The sequence below is a fragment of the Stegostoma tigrinum genome, chromosome 14 (genome assembly GCF_030684315.1).
Source record: "Stegostoma tigrinum isolate sSteTig4 chromosome 14, sSteTig4.hap1, whole genome shotgun sequence".
NCBI classification, from domain to species: Eukaryota; Metazoa; Chordata; class Chondrichthyes; order Orectolobiformes; family Stegostomatidae; genus Stegostoma; species Stegostoma tigrinum.
The window spans coordinates 11202956-11217206 of NC_081367.1; the positions used below are offsets into that span (position 1 = coordinate 11202956).

At 42.2% G+C, this 14251-nt stretch overlaps 1 protein-coding gene across 8 annotated transcripts in view; it reads right to left on the reverse strand.

Moving 5' to 3' along the window:
• Window positions 1–847: 847 nt before the first annotated feature.
• LOC125457907 (NACHT, LRR and PYD domains-containing protein 3-like) overlaps window positions 848–14251 on the reverse strand; it is a 52982-nt gene continuing 39578 nt past the window's right edge. For 5 of the 8 annotated variants that reach the window (XM_059651006.1, XM_059651004.1, XM_059651001.1 and 2 more), the window contains 2 exons: window positions 11374–11544; window positions 848–3899 (listed from right to left, as the gene is read on the reverse strand). In XM_059651006.1, coding sequence (XP_059506989.1) covers window positions 3737–3899; window positions 11374–11544 — 334 coding nt within the window. In that variant the 3' untranslated portion in view covers window positions 848–3736. Of the gene's footprint in view, window positions 3900–9145; window positions 9262–11373; window positions 11545–14251 lie in introns of those variants that run through there. The other 3 variants (XM_059650999.1, XM_059651000.1, XM_059651005.1) reach the window with 3 other exon arrangements.

The following is a 14251-nucleotide window of genomic DNA, read 5'->3' on the forward strand; positions in this document are numbered from 1 at the left end:
CATTGGAAGGACCAAGCCTGAACTCCCTCATTCCTGTGCCTGGGTCTTTGGAGTTAAAACACCTGTCAGATCATTCCCAAAGAAGCTGCCCCCTCCTGCTACTATAACTAGTCCCCCAGCAATGGCCTCTAATTCTTCATTACCCAGACGAACTGGTCCAGTTGGTCATGCCCCAGTGAGGAGGGATGAATTTTATCCCTTTAATCCACCTCTTGTCTACTCAGGGCTAATTTATGGAGGATCCCTTCTCTTGTGGATATCTTTTCTGAATCCAAACGTATTTATATTTCAAAAGTAGCCAAATTAACCAGGCATTCTTGAGTTAGAGAAAAGGAAATTTTATTAGCTACTACGTATGAGAAAACATAATGCGAAAAGCAAGACAATATGCACACAGATTAAAAATATGAATTACATAAAAAGGTAACAGTTAAAAAGATATATCAATCTCTCGGTTCTGTGAAAACATGGAGGAACATAACGACCAAGGTGGCATGGTGGCATAGTGGTTAGTGCTGCTGCTTCACAGTGGGTTTGATTCCACCTTTGGACTCTGTGTGGAGTTTGCATATTCTTCCTGTGTCTGCATGGGTTGCCTTCAGGTGCTTCAGCCTTTGTATTAGTTTGGCTAGAAGAGGTGTTAAATGCCAGAAGTATCAGTTTCACGACATAATGAGATAATAAGGTGTACAGCTAGATGAACACAGCAGGCCAGGCAGCTTCAGAAGAGCAGGAAAGGGTAATGTTTCAGGCCTAGACCCTTCTTCAGAAATGAAGAGGGTGTTCTGAAGAAGGGTCTAGGGCTGAAACATCAGCCTTCCTGCTCCTTTGATGCTGCTTGGCCTGCTGTGTTCATCCAGCTCTACACCTTGTTATCTCAGATTCTCCACCATCTGCAGTTCCTGCTATCTCTAAATCAAGAGATATTGAGTTTGTTTTTGCTTTGGTAATTGCTGGTATTTTCTAGAAGCATTCTGTAGTTGATAGCAGCCATTTAAAAATTTCTTAAAAAAGAGCTCAAACAAGGTCATTTTTTTTCACAAGACCATTTAGGATCTCCCTCTTCATACCAATACTCCTCTAGGGCTTTTCAAAACAGATGCCTAGCTTCAAAAAGCCAACTAAACAATTGGGAGTTCAGCTTCAAAATAAACAGCTGTTGGAAGCTGATTAACTCATTGTCGTCCTGCATTTCAGGCATAAAACTTGACCCCCATCTCTGAGCCTGTCCTAAGCACCCAAAAATTCCCAAGTAACCTTCAGTGCACAAGTTTGCGCCTTCTATCATCACTGCCACCTTCGGGGGGCCATGCTGAAGCTGGCTATAAGCCACCATGGTGATTGTAGGGATCAGTGCTGGGGTGACCGCTGCTATCCTGCCTGTGCAATATATACCCCACAAAAGTCAGGGGACAGCTGACTTCCCCAATATACGCATGAAGACCCTTGGCAGAAATCCCTGGTCCTGAACAGATGTCGTTGTTGAATTGAGGGGTAGCTACAATGACAGAATTGTGAATTGTGATTCCACAAAGATCAATAGAAAAAAGCAAAGCATTTAATGAAAATGCAAACATTCTTTGAATAGCTTACCACTTACATGTAGTATTGAGAGAAACAGGCTTTTAATTGCTTTTAGTTTTGAGATAGCTGCAAACGCAGTTGGAGATGGTAACATTGAACATTGTGTAATCATCAAAACTTCCATCATCTGCACTTGCCTCTCTAACCTTATGACAGGTAGAAGATTCTTAATGAAGAAACATGAAGATGGTTGGGCCTGGGGCATTCTCTGAAATCCTACAGAAATGATGTCCTAGCATTGAGATGATTGACGTCCAACAATGACAATCACCTACCTTTGCACTAGCTATGACTCGTATCAATGGCGAGCTTTCCCAAACTTGTTGTCTCATTTTGAACTTAAAATGTTAACTCTATTTCTCTCCATAGTAATCCAGAGTCCAAGGTGAATTCATTGAGGATAGTTTCAAATCCCATCATTGCATCGGATGGAATTCGAATGTAATTAGTAAATCTGGGATTAAGAGTCTAATAATGACCATGAATCAATTGGCAATTATAGGAACAATCCATCTGTATCGTATTTAGGGAAGGAAACTGTCACCCTGATCTGGGCTGGACTACATGTGATTCCAGTCCCACAGCAATGCAGTTGACTCTTAACTGCCTACTTGGCAGTTAGAGATGGGCAATAAATGCTAGCCCTAGTCAGAGATGCCCACATCCTGTGAGTGCACAGAAAAAAATGGAAAACTTGTCTCAGTAGTGGTGACCATAAAATTACCACTGACTGTTCTGAGACCTATTAAGTTCACTAATGTCATTTAGGGAATTAAATCTGCTGTCCTTATTCGATCTGCCAACTTGTTACTCCAGATTCACAGCAACATAGTTGACTTAATTGATCTCTGAAATGGCCTAACAAGCCACTCAGGTCAAGGGCAATTACATTGCATGAAAAAATAAAGAGAAAAAGATACCTCGACAGCTCTGCAAAGAGAGTTTTAATGCTAAATAGTGACCTTGTGGATAGCCATACAAGAAACTAGCGTCAAAGCACAAAGAAACTAAAAGTATAGAGATATAAAAGTATAAAACTTACTCAGTAAGTAAACTATACATTATCAGTATTAATCAAGACAATCTAATTCACACTGCAAATGATCATACATTGTATACTTATTACGCAAACTATAAATTATCATCAGGTGTACATTCCAGTGTACAGTTCAGATTCACATGCATGATATCCTGAAAATTTATGTACATGATATAAATTTTCACGCACAGCTTATTTTTCATCACGCAATTTAAAGTGATATTTGCAACGCACACTTAACCCTATTCACAGCATAAATTTACATTCATTTATAGAATAGACATTCAAATACATAATATAAATAACATTCTTTTTAAAGACAATATGCATTCATGGCACCATACATCTATTGTTATGTTCTTCTGTTCTTTTTGGTCAAAGAGTTCATGTGCAGAAAATAGATCATGAGAGCAGAACTAAGAAAGCAAGAACTTACTGTTACATAATCACATTTCATGTCTTCAAGTAATACTAAATTGAGTTACAGACAATTAAGTACTTTTTGAAATTTGGTCACTGTTGTAAGATAGGGCACCACAATCAATTAATGGAATTCACCTTGAGCAATCACCTTTGGCCATTGTTGGTCCATTTAGCTCTGCATTTCCAGCTGTGACCAGCCACGTATGTGAACTTGATCTGGCAGATGTCTCAGATGTTACAGCATTGTTCAGTTCTTTTCCTGGGAGAGGATGGAAGACATCTGTAGACATTGTTAACTGGGCATCATAAGATAAGTGAACAGGACACCCAGCAGCTTTGCATCATACTGTCCCTGCTCGGTTGAGTGAGACGTCTCACTGCACGGCTTCAAACATAAACTGCACCACATAATCACTTGTTATTACAAAATACTACTTTTAACCATTACTCTTTATTTAATATGCCTCCTACTTCACATCACTTCTACACAAGGATTACACTTAATGTAAGCTACATTAGTAGGAGATTGTGGGTGGGCAGTGAGTGTTTCCAGACCCTGGTGAATATAGCATGCAAGGAGTGTTCAGTGTCGCAGATCATACTGTCCAGAACAGAACATAGTTTGAAACCAGGAAAATGATACAGAAAATGAAATTAAATAGAAAGAGAAACAAGTACCTGTTTTGTTCTCTATAGATGGAGTTTGCATTTTGATTGTGTGAGGTGCTTCAATTTGCCTTTTAATCCCCCCAGCTTGTTTGCCGACAGGTTCAGCTGTGTGAGTGAATGTGTCACTCTCAGGACACACAGAATATCCTCACCACAGGCAGCGGTCAAATCACAGTTTTTTAAGCTGAGGGAAGCAAACAGAAACACATAGTGACTAACCATCCAGTAAACGTTTTTGGTCTAGTTTGCAAACTGCACTGTCATAGTTGATCTAAAGAAGGCCTAAAAATCACCAAATCCAGATATTATCCGTGACACCAAAGTAGCCCCTGAGCACATGCAGTCAGGAACTTAACCACGACAGGCCAGCCACAGGAATCGTCTGGGGGTTGTACTGTTGATGTAGTTTATATGAATTTCAGCAAAGCCTTTGACAATGCCCCAATGGGAGACTGATAAAGAGGGTAAAAGCACATGGAATCCAAGGTAATTTGGATCCAAAATTGGCTTAGTGGGAGGAGATAGAGGATCACAGATGAAGGCTATTTGCATTATGGAGGCCAATGTTGATGATTTACCACAGGACTCAGGCTGAGTCACTTATTGTTTGTGATATATATAAACAATGCAGATGAAAAAGGTGTGTGCGTGTGTGTGTTTGTATGTGTGTACGTGCATGCGTGCGTGTATGTGTGTTCGTTTGTTTGAGAGAGAGATAAGTAAGTTTGTGCATGACACAAATTTTGGCTACGTGACTGACAGAGAGGAGGACGGTCTTTGGTTACAGAAGGATGTAAACAGATTGCTAAGATGAGCAGATCAGTGTGGGCAGAATTTAAGACTGATAAAGTGAAGTGATGCAGTTTGGAAGAAGTAACACGACAAGGGAATACTCAATGAACGTCAAAAAACAAGGAAGATCAGAGGAACAGAGGGATCCTGTGGAAGGACAGATTAATAGACAAATGGGATAGGCATATGGGACATTTGCTTTTATCAGTTGAGGCATAGATCTTAAGAGGAGGCAGGTTATGTTGCATCTTTATAAGAGTTTGGTTAGGCCACAACTGGAGTACTGTAGGCAGTTCTGATCTGTGCAGTTCTAGTCTCTGCACTGTAAGAAGAATGTGATTACACTGGAAGAGGTGCAGAGGAGATTCACCAGGATATTGCCTGGCGCAAATTTAGCTATGAAGAAAAGTTGGCCAAGCTCAGGTTGCTTTCTTTCACGTTGAGAAGTCTGAGGGGAAACCTAATATAGGTGTATAACATTATCAGAGGCACGGAAAGGGTAAACAGAAAGCACCTATTCCCCTTAGTTGTAGGGTCAATATCAGGAGTCAGAATTTTAAGGTGAAGGACAGAAGATTTAGAGGGGATTTAAAGAAATATTTGTTTCACGCAGAGGGTGCAGAGGTTCTGGAATGCACTGACTGAGCGGATAGTTGAGGCATGTAACTCACAACTTTTAAAAAGTATTTAGATGAATACTTGAAATGTCATAACATTCAAGAGTACAGGCCTATGACTGGAAAGTGGGACTAGTGTAGATTTACTTCACCTTCGGTGGATTTGGTTCGTTCGGCCAAAGAACCTCATGTACTGTATGATTTCTATTGTTTGCTTTGAAAACTTACCCAATCATCTGGTTTAAAGCCAATCTTTGCCTCAAAGCATGATATATTTTTCTTCAAATTTAATGCTGTCCTTAACTTACTTAGTTAACCATGGTTTGTCTTTCATCTTCTTAGATTAATGTAAGAAAGCTCCAATAGGATACACACAAGTTAAATACATGAGCAGTGGTCCGCCAAGGTAAGTATAATGCGGGAAAATGCACATTTGTCCATTTTAGCAGGAATAATAAAAAGAAGTATGCTATCTAAATGGTGAAAATTATCAGGTCTGAGATACAGAAGGATCAGGGCATCCCAGGGCATAAATTGTAAGAGGTTCATAGGTAATGAGCCATAGTTCTCAAAGTACCATTGACAGCTCTCTTCATTAGAGGCAACTGGTTATGTCCAGCTAGGGTAACCACTTCACAAACTGCAGGTGAGGGCATAGCCCTTCATGGGCTTCCACAGCCAGTACAGGAATTGACCCCAAGCTATAGGCTTTATTCTGCACCATACTCTTGTCATCTAACTAACAGAGCTAACCAAACCCCAGTATACAGGTACATCACATAAACAGGAAAAGCAGTACACAGTTGTTGTTTATTGCACAGGAGGTTTTATACAAATTCGTAGAGGCTGTGTTTCAGTTATACAGGCTATTGGTGTGACCATATTTGGAATATAACACAATGTATATTCATAGACCTCTATTTAAGGAAAAACATACACATTTTGGAAGTAGTTCAGAGAATGTTGATTAGATTGACAGCTTGTCTTATAAGGAAAGGTTGAATAGGTTTGTACGTGCTGGAGATCAGTACATTCAGAGGCAACTTGATTGAAACATATTGGTCTTAACAGGGTGGATTTTGAAAGGATGTTTCCTCTTGTGGGAAAATTTAGAACTGGGTCACGGATTCAAAGTAACAGGCTGCCAATTTCAGACAAAGTTGAGGAGAAGCTTTTTCTTACAGAGCGTCATGAATCTTTGGAACCCTCCTCCTCAAAAGATGATAAAAGCAGAGTCTAAATATTTTTAAGGCAGAGGTAAATAAACAAGGGCATGGGGTAGAATCATAAAATCCCTACAGTTTGGAAGCAGGCCATTTCAGTCCATCAAGTTTACACTGGTTCCCTGTACAGTATCCCATCCAGACCACTCTCCCTGTAACTTTTCAGTTCCCATGGCTAATCCACTTAACGTACATATTGCTGGACACAATGGACAATTTAGCATGTACAATCCACCTAACTTACAGATCTTTGGACTGTGGGAGGAAACTGAGCACCAGGAGGAAAGCCACACAGACACACAGAGAATGTGCAAACTACACACAGACACATTTACCCAAGAGTGGAATTACACCCAGGTCTCTGGCACTGTGACGCAGTAGTGTTAACCAGTGAGCCATCATGCCACCCAAAGATGGGACTGTGGTGCAATCTTACTGAATGAAGGAGTGGGCTCAAGGGGCAAAATGGCCTGCTTCTGCTCCTGATTCAAATGTTCAAACACATTTGTTTGTCATTTTAAATCTCTGTCTTGCTCCCATGCTGCCTTTCTTCCCACAGACTGCTACAGTGTTCTGGTGCAGCTTAATGTAAATTCAAGGTATGGTATCGTATGTTTCAAACTGGTACTCTACAGCCTTCTTGCCTCAACATCAAGTTCAACAACTTTAAATCATAGCATCTACCTTCATTATGTTGTGTTTTTTTTTCTTTTTTGTTTTGATGGTTTGGATCCTGTCTTGGTTCCAACCCTCCAGCAGGAAAAATGAAGTGAGGGTCACACAGAAGTAGGGACGGGCCAGAGAGGAGAAACTTAAAGTCAGTACAGCGGCAAAACAGACTCAACCTCAGCCAAAAATCCAGAGTCAATGGAGGAGGAGGTGAAGAAGGAGTCGGGGGAGTGGAAAACAGTCAAGAAAAACTGAAAAAAAAAAGCCTCACCAGGCCCCCTCAGGTCCACAACAACAGAATGGGAAGAGGCCACATGAAGGCCACAGTAGCAGCTCCTCCGACAAAGAGGACTTACAGAGGGAGGGTCACAACAGAAAATGACGATCAAGGTAACCAGGGAGGAGAGGAGCAGCTCCCTAGCCGAAAACAGCAGACCGGTCGGGTGCATCTAGCCCTCCACTGTTGGGAACCAAGGTGGTTACTCCACACCACAGCTCTGGGCAACCGAGAGCAGCAAGGTTTAGAGGAAGGAGCAGGGGACAACAGCTTCCTGGTCAGACTCTGAGCTGGATGTCCTTGGCTTCATCCTAGCCCCGATGATACCGGGCTGAGGAAATGCCCCAGGGATGAACTAGAAAATGGCTTCAGCCCTCTGAGGGTCCAACAGTTCACCTACACCGTGGGGATGCAGGGACTGCCCCAATGATAGGACTTTGCGTAAATGGATTTCGGGTTTTAACAATTGTATAAATCTAAAATGGGTTTAAAAATCGTAAGTATTAATGTGCATAGCATTAAATCTTCTGTACGATGTATTTTCTCGTTGGCTTACTTGGCCAACATTAAAGCAGATCTCCTGTTTCTGCAGGAGTGAGGGAGACCACACCTCAGCAGCTACAGGAGATGGTTGAGATTGTGGATCCATTGATCTTTGATTTGGTCGGGCACAACAATTGTCACTGTTCTGGCCTGGGTATTCTGCTATGAGGAGGCAATTTCACCATCTCCAAAGTTAAGGAGATGGTTGGTGGGCACCTCCATGTAGCAGACGTTATATACAGGAATGCTCCCCTAAGACTAATCAATGTCTACGCATCAGTGCTAAGAATGAACGTTGGCTGTTCTGAAGCAGCTCCCTCTGCTGCTGGTGTCAACAGGCCAGTCGTTATGGCCAGAGACTTCAATTACATCATCAATGCAGATGGGCAATCGGGTGGGGGGGTGGAATGACCGCAAACTGGACGCTACGTCCAACTTCCTGATGGAAACGGCTAAAAACATCAAAGGTGCATGACATCTTCAGCACTCCTACAGATGGAACACAGTGTAGACACAGCAGAAGAATCTATCCGCTCAAAGGTAGATTTCCTGTTTGAGTCCCAGACAGGTCCACTAAGGTCAAAGTAGTGTTCTTCTTTGACTACTGCCTCCAGCTGGCCAGCTGTCACCTACAGGATAGCAAGAGCAGTGGGCTGGCAAGGCAATGTGGAAGCTGAACGTGAAGGTGTTGATCCCAGAAAACATTGAGGAGCTCAAAAGGGATTACACAGGTTGGAGAACCATGAAACCCCTCTTTAAGTCTCCAGTGGACTGACAGGAAACAGCCAAAGGGAACATCAAGAGATTCTTTATCCTCAAAGCTGTTCAGAAGGTGATAGAGAGGCAGGGAAAGCTGTCAAAACTCCAGAAAAGTATGCAGAACCTGCTCCTGTTGCAAACAATGGGGTTGATTTCACAGGGGATCTCCAGGAGGTGCAGAGCCAGCAAGCATCGCTCTTTGCCTTGCAGGCCTCCAAGATAATATTCAGTGAAGCGAGATGTGCTCCTAAGATGCTGCTTGGCCTGCTGTGTTCATCCAGCTTCACACTTTTTTTTAATCTCGGATTCTCTAGTATCTGCAGTTCCCATTATCTCTGAGACATGATCTTGTTACTTCTTCAGAAGGTGCACCAAGAGACTGCTTAGCAGCCTGAAGGAAGAAGATGGCTTGGTAATGTCGTCTCAGTCTGACATCATGAGGATCAGCAAATCTTTTTATGCCAGGCTGTATGAGACAAAGCCCACTGACAGCACAACCTAGTCATTCTTGTCCCTTATCACGGAGGTCTTAGATGACAGCATGTGGGATACAATAAACAAGCTGCTACCTCTGGATGAGCTGAAAAAGGCCCTCGAGTCCTTTGACAGTATGCTTCTGGCAGGTACTATGTGCAAATCCATGAGGAAAGGCATCATCACCCTTATCTACAAATAGAAGGGAGATAGGGAGGAGATTAGAAATCGGCGACCAATTTCACTCGAGAGTGTGGATTACAAAATCCCTTCTAAGATCATCGACAATGGGGTCAGGTCTGCTGTGCGATCGGTAATTCACCCTGACTAAAACTGTGCTGTCTGGGGCAGGACAATCGCTTAGAGCCTTGTGCTCCTCAGGGATATGATTGTGAACACCTGCCTCAACAAGCCGGACCAGGAGAAGGCTTTTGACAAGATACCACACACATACATGAGATATGTTCTCAGAAAAATGGGCTTTGGGGAGGGTGTCTGCAATCAAATCCAAAGGCTCTGTTCGTGCAGTCTCAATCAACGGGTGGGAATCAAAAAGCTTCCCAATCATCAGATCTGAGAATCAGGCAGGGCTGCCCACTCTCTCCTGCCTTATTTATGTGTTGAAAAGAGCCTTTGGCCGAGTCCATCAGGAAGGATGAGAGCTTGAGGGGGATGACAATTCCAGGCAGTGGAGGCCTGCAGGTCAAAGCCTTCCTGGACATGGTAGATGTCACCATTTTCTACTTGGATCTGTTGTCAGTGAGCAGACTCATGAGCATCTGTGACCAGTTTGAACTGGCCTTTGGTGCCAAGATAAATCAAGGCAAAAGCGAGGCCACGCTGTTTGGGAACTGGGCTGATCAATCCTTTATCCCCTTCACCATCGGGACAGACTACCTGAAGGTGCTGGGGATTCAATTCAGATGGGCCGGGGTGTGTGCCAAAACTTGGGAAGAGCATGTCATCAAAGTGAAGCAGAAACGAGACAGATGGGAGCAACGATCCCTCTTCATTGCGGGTAAAAACCTAATCATCAGATGGGAGGTACTCTCAGTGTTGTCATACATGGTGCAGGTCTAGCCTATTCCCAGAACCTGTGTTGGTGCAGTCACCTGGACCATCATTTGGAGATCAAAGATGAACTGAGTCCAAAGGGACATTATGCACAAAGAACTGGACAAATGGGACAAAATTTACCCTATGTTACGCTCACCCTGATGGCCACTTTTGTGTGTGGCTGTATCAAGCTGTGCATAGATCCTCAATATTCAAACACCAAGCGTCACTACTTACTAAGGTGCTAACTGTCTCCAATGTTGCAAAGAAGAGGCCTTGCCTCAGTGCCATGGAACATTCCAAGTAGTAGGACGGTTCCATATCACCTGTCTTTAATGGAGAAATTTGTGAAGAAAAATATCTTTGACCACAAGTCCATCAGGTAGTGGTCAGTACATAGCATCCTCAAGACCCTTCAGGAAAAGGAGAAGGTGGATCTTGTCCAGTGGTTCCCTGTGCAGACTGTCAAAGTCATTTGGCAGAATGCCTCATTACCAGAACTTTCCAACAAACATCAGGACATTGTTTGACTGGTGGTGAGAAAGGCTCTGCCTCTGAGTTCCTTCATGCATGCCCAGACTCTCTGTGCCTCCTCACACTGTTCTTGAAGCGGCTGTGGTGGGGAAAAAATTGTTACACACCTCCTTCTGGGATGTGCCTATGCAAAATAAGTCAGGAGAGAAATATAATGGTTTTTGTCAAGGTTCGTCCTGAACAGCTCATGCAAGGAACTCTGTGCTGTATGGTCTGTTCCCTGGGACACATACTGTTGCCCGGTCCAAACATCAACTGTGTGTGGAGACATCAATGCAGTGAAAGATGCTCTTTGGTCTGCCAAAAACTTGGTGGTCTTCAAGTTGAAAGAGTTGACACTGACTGAGTATTGCAGACTGGCATTCCAAGGCCTAGGACTACATGCTGAGGGACACAGTAAAGTTTGGTACAGCTGCTGCAAAGGAGCAATGGGGAAAAAACCACTGTGTCAGGTACTTCGGCCAAAGCATAATGAGGATCAATTCAGCAAGTGGGCCCCACTGATGCCACACCTAAATGCCAATAGATTAATTGTAAGTACAGAGGAAGGCGAACAGCACTGTTTATTTTATTCTCTGTAAGCAAAGAGAGTATAGATCTGGATGGCTTCTCTAAGTGTGTATGTACATAAATATTTCCTTCTATAAATAAAGTATATTTTGCATTAAAAAAGTCTTTAATCTGTTCTAAGATTAGTTTTGAAATCAGTCTTACTTTATTTCCTGTATCCTGCACTGTGGATTCTTCAGGGCTTTAAGGAGTGATGTGACTCCCGAATCTTGCAGACTGTTGCTGTTTAGGTTGAGTTCTGTTAATGTGGAACTGACAGTGAGGGCTTGTGCAAGATCTGGGCAGCAGGCACTTGTCAGATTGTTGCGGTACAGCCTGCAGGAAACACAGCAATAACATCCTCACTTTCTCATTAACCCTATACATCCCACCTAATTCATAAGACTTTAGTCCAATTGAAGTAAACAACATAGGGAATAACAAATCAGTATGAAAGCATCAATATTTATACTGAAATGTAATAGGTCTTTATGATGCTTTGAAGCCCTTTATACCCAATGTGGTATTTATCGAAATGCTGAGACTCTTGTGCTATATCTCAGGAACTTTCTTGGAGCTGAGCCCTCGCCCCTTCAGAAATGTTGCTGAATATACAGCTGAAGTTCTGTTTATGCGTGCACTTAGGCTTCTGCTCCAATCCCATTGAAAAGTCAGAACAGCACCCTGGAATTTCTTAGCCACTGGCAAAAAAAACAAGCAATTTGCTTGTGATGTAACCCACATATATGAATAATGTGTGAGTTAGTTTTCTGCTGTAGAAGAACAGAAAATGCTGGAAAAGCTCAGCACATCTGGCAGCATCTGTGGAGAGCAATCAGAGTCAATATTTCAGGTCTGGTGACCCTTCCGCAGAAGGGAATCGAAACGTTAATTCTGATTTCTCTCTATAGATGCTGCTAGACTTATTGGGGTTTTCTAGCAATTTCTGTTTTTGTTTCTGCTTTCCAGCACCTGCAGTTCTTTGGGTTTTATTTAGTTTTCTGTGGTGTTGGTCAGGGGAGAAATGTTAGCAAGGGCACTGATGAAACCTTCTGTTGCTCTTCAAATAGTAACAGGAGATCCTTCATATTCATTGGAACAGGCCTACCTTAGTGCATCCTTTGAAAGGCAGCAGTTCCCTGCAATGCAGTGCTCTCTTCATATTGCATCAAAGTATCAGCTTAGGTGACCTGCTTAATCCACAACCTTCAGACTTGAAAGGTCCTGAAGAGCTAAACTTATGCATGGACATTTTACCAAATTACTGTACTTTCTGACAGTTATGTGTGGTTGTGCTTCGGACTCACTAAGTACATGGGAACAGCATTCACAGGTGCAATGATTATCCTTCATTGGGAAGGAGTGAGGCTGCGTTGTATTGGAGACACTCCAATGATATTCCCAAACTGCTCTCCTAGTCCCACAGAGATTTTTAAATGAAAGATCATGCAAATATTATCATTGTTGGAAATGCCTGTCAGCATTGACAGAAGCAGGATCAATATGTAATATGTAATTTATGCCAATTTTCCCTTTGATATTTGAGAACAGTCCAATGGCAGGCCCATGATCCCCAAGTTGTGTAACTAAACAGATCGATTTAGGTGTAGATACTGGGCACCAATTTGCAGATCTGCTAAAAGTTGATTCAGGCAGTAAATGAGCACCAAATGTTCCCAACATACCTTGAACAGCTAATCACACTTTTGGGATGAGACGTGAGAAGCCACCAGTTGAAACTCTTCTTTAGTCTTTTTCTGTATTGTATCAGAGGCAGAGTTGTCATAGTCTCAAAGGATCCTGGGGCTATTCTCTCATTACAGAGAGACAACTTGTGGTGGTTTAACCTGAGGGTCACCAAACCTCAGGTGAGTTGAGAAGGAGAATCCTTCATCGTTGCCTGAGCCAAAGCAGAAACCAAATCCACGAGGTAGGCATCACTCTGCATTGCAAACCAACCGTTCAACCAATTGACCTCACTGTACTCCCACATCCAGTTAGACCAGTAGATTATGTTGTGCATTATTATAATGATTCCTATCAAATGATAGTTCATAGTGAGGTAATGCAGATATTAGGCTGATTGTCATTGGTAAAGGACAAAAGGATGAAGAGTTTAAAAAAGTGGCACATGATTAAAGAACTGCTTCTTTTTTTTTCTTTATCACACTATAATACTTGGGTTTAGTACTAATAATCATTCTTTATGAGGGCCTTGTATATGCTAAGAATTTGGGTGCTTCATTATTCACAAACCCCAGAGACTGAGCAGATAATCTTAGTCACAAATAATCTGAACTAATGGAATCAATGAAGTTCTGCTTTGCAGTCTCAAAAGTAACGTGGGAAGGTTAACACGTTCTGACATATCAAAGCTGGCCTATACATCAACAGGTATATTTATTAAAAATTAAATAAGATGAAGTATCGACTTATGGTAACAGAAAATTACAAACTTTGTGCTTAGTTCTGGGAAAATACAAACTATCAACATAAGTTTACTTCTGGGCAGAATGGACACTCAATCCTTTATGTGACTATACCCATTTTTTAACTAATCAACCTGTTCAGAGATGTTAATACACACTGCTGGACAGGTGGGACTTGAACCCATAAGACCACACTTCTACAAGACAGCCCCCATTATGTGATTGTATCGCCAGATCTAGCCCATATGTTTTACCTGGTTTAAACTGACTTGAAAATTGAGCATAGAGTGTGAAACAGTAAGTCACAATTGGAAGCTCCTTGTCACAAAGTGGTCCATTAAAAGGATTGCAAAGAATGATTACTTCTGTTCCCTTGCACAATTGTCTCCCGCATTCATCCTCTCACAGAGGTCAGCCAAATTCGTTACCCCAGGATAACAATCACCTCTATAGATGTTTGGCTCAATTCACTGATCAGTTTCAAATACTGTAGCTTACCTGTAAAATGAACCACGTGAAAAATAAAACCATGTATGCCAAGTGTTTGCAGAGTCATGCACTTCCCTTGTACTGAGGTGGGTGTGAATAAAACTAAATTGCAATGTAAATTCTAT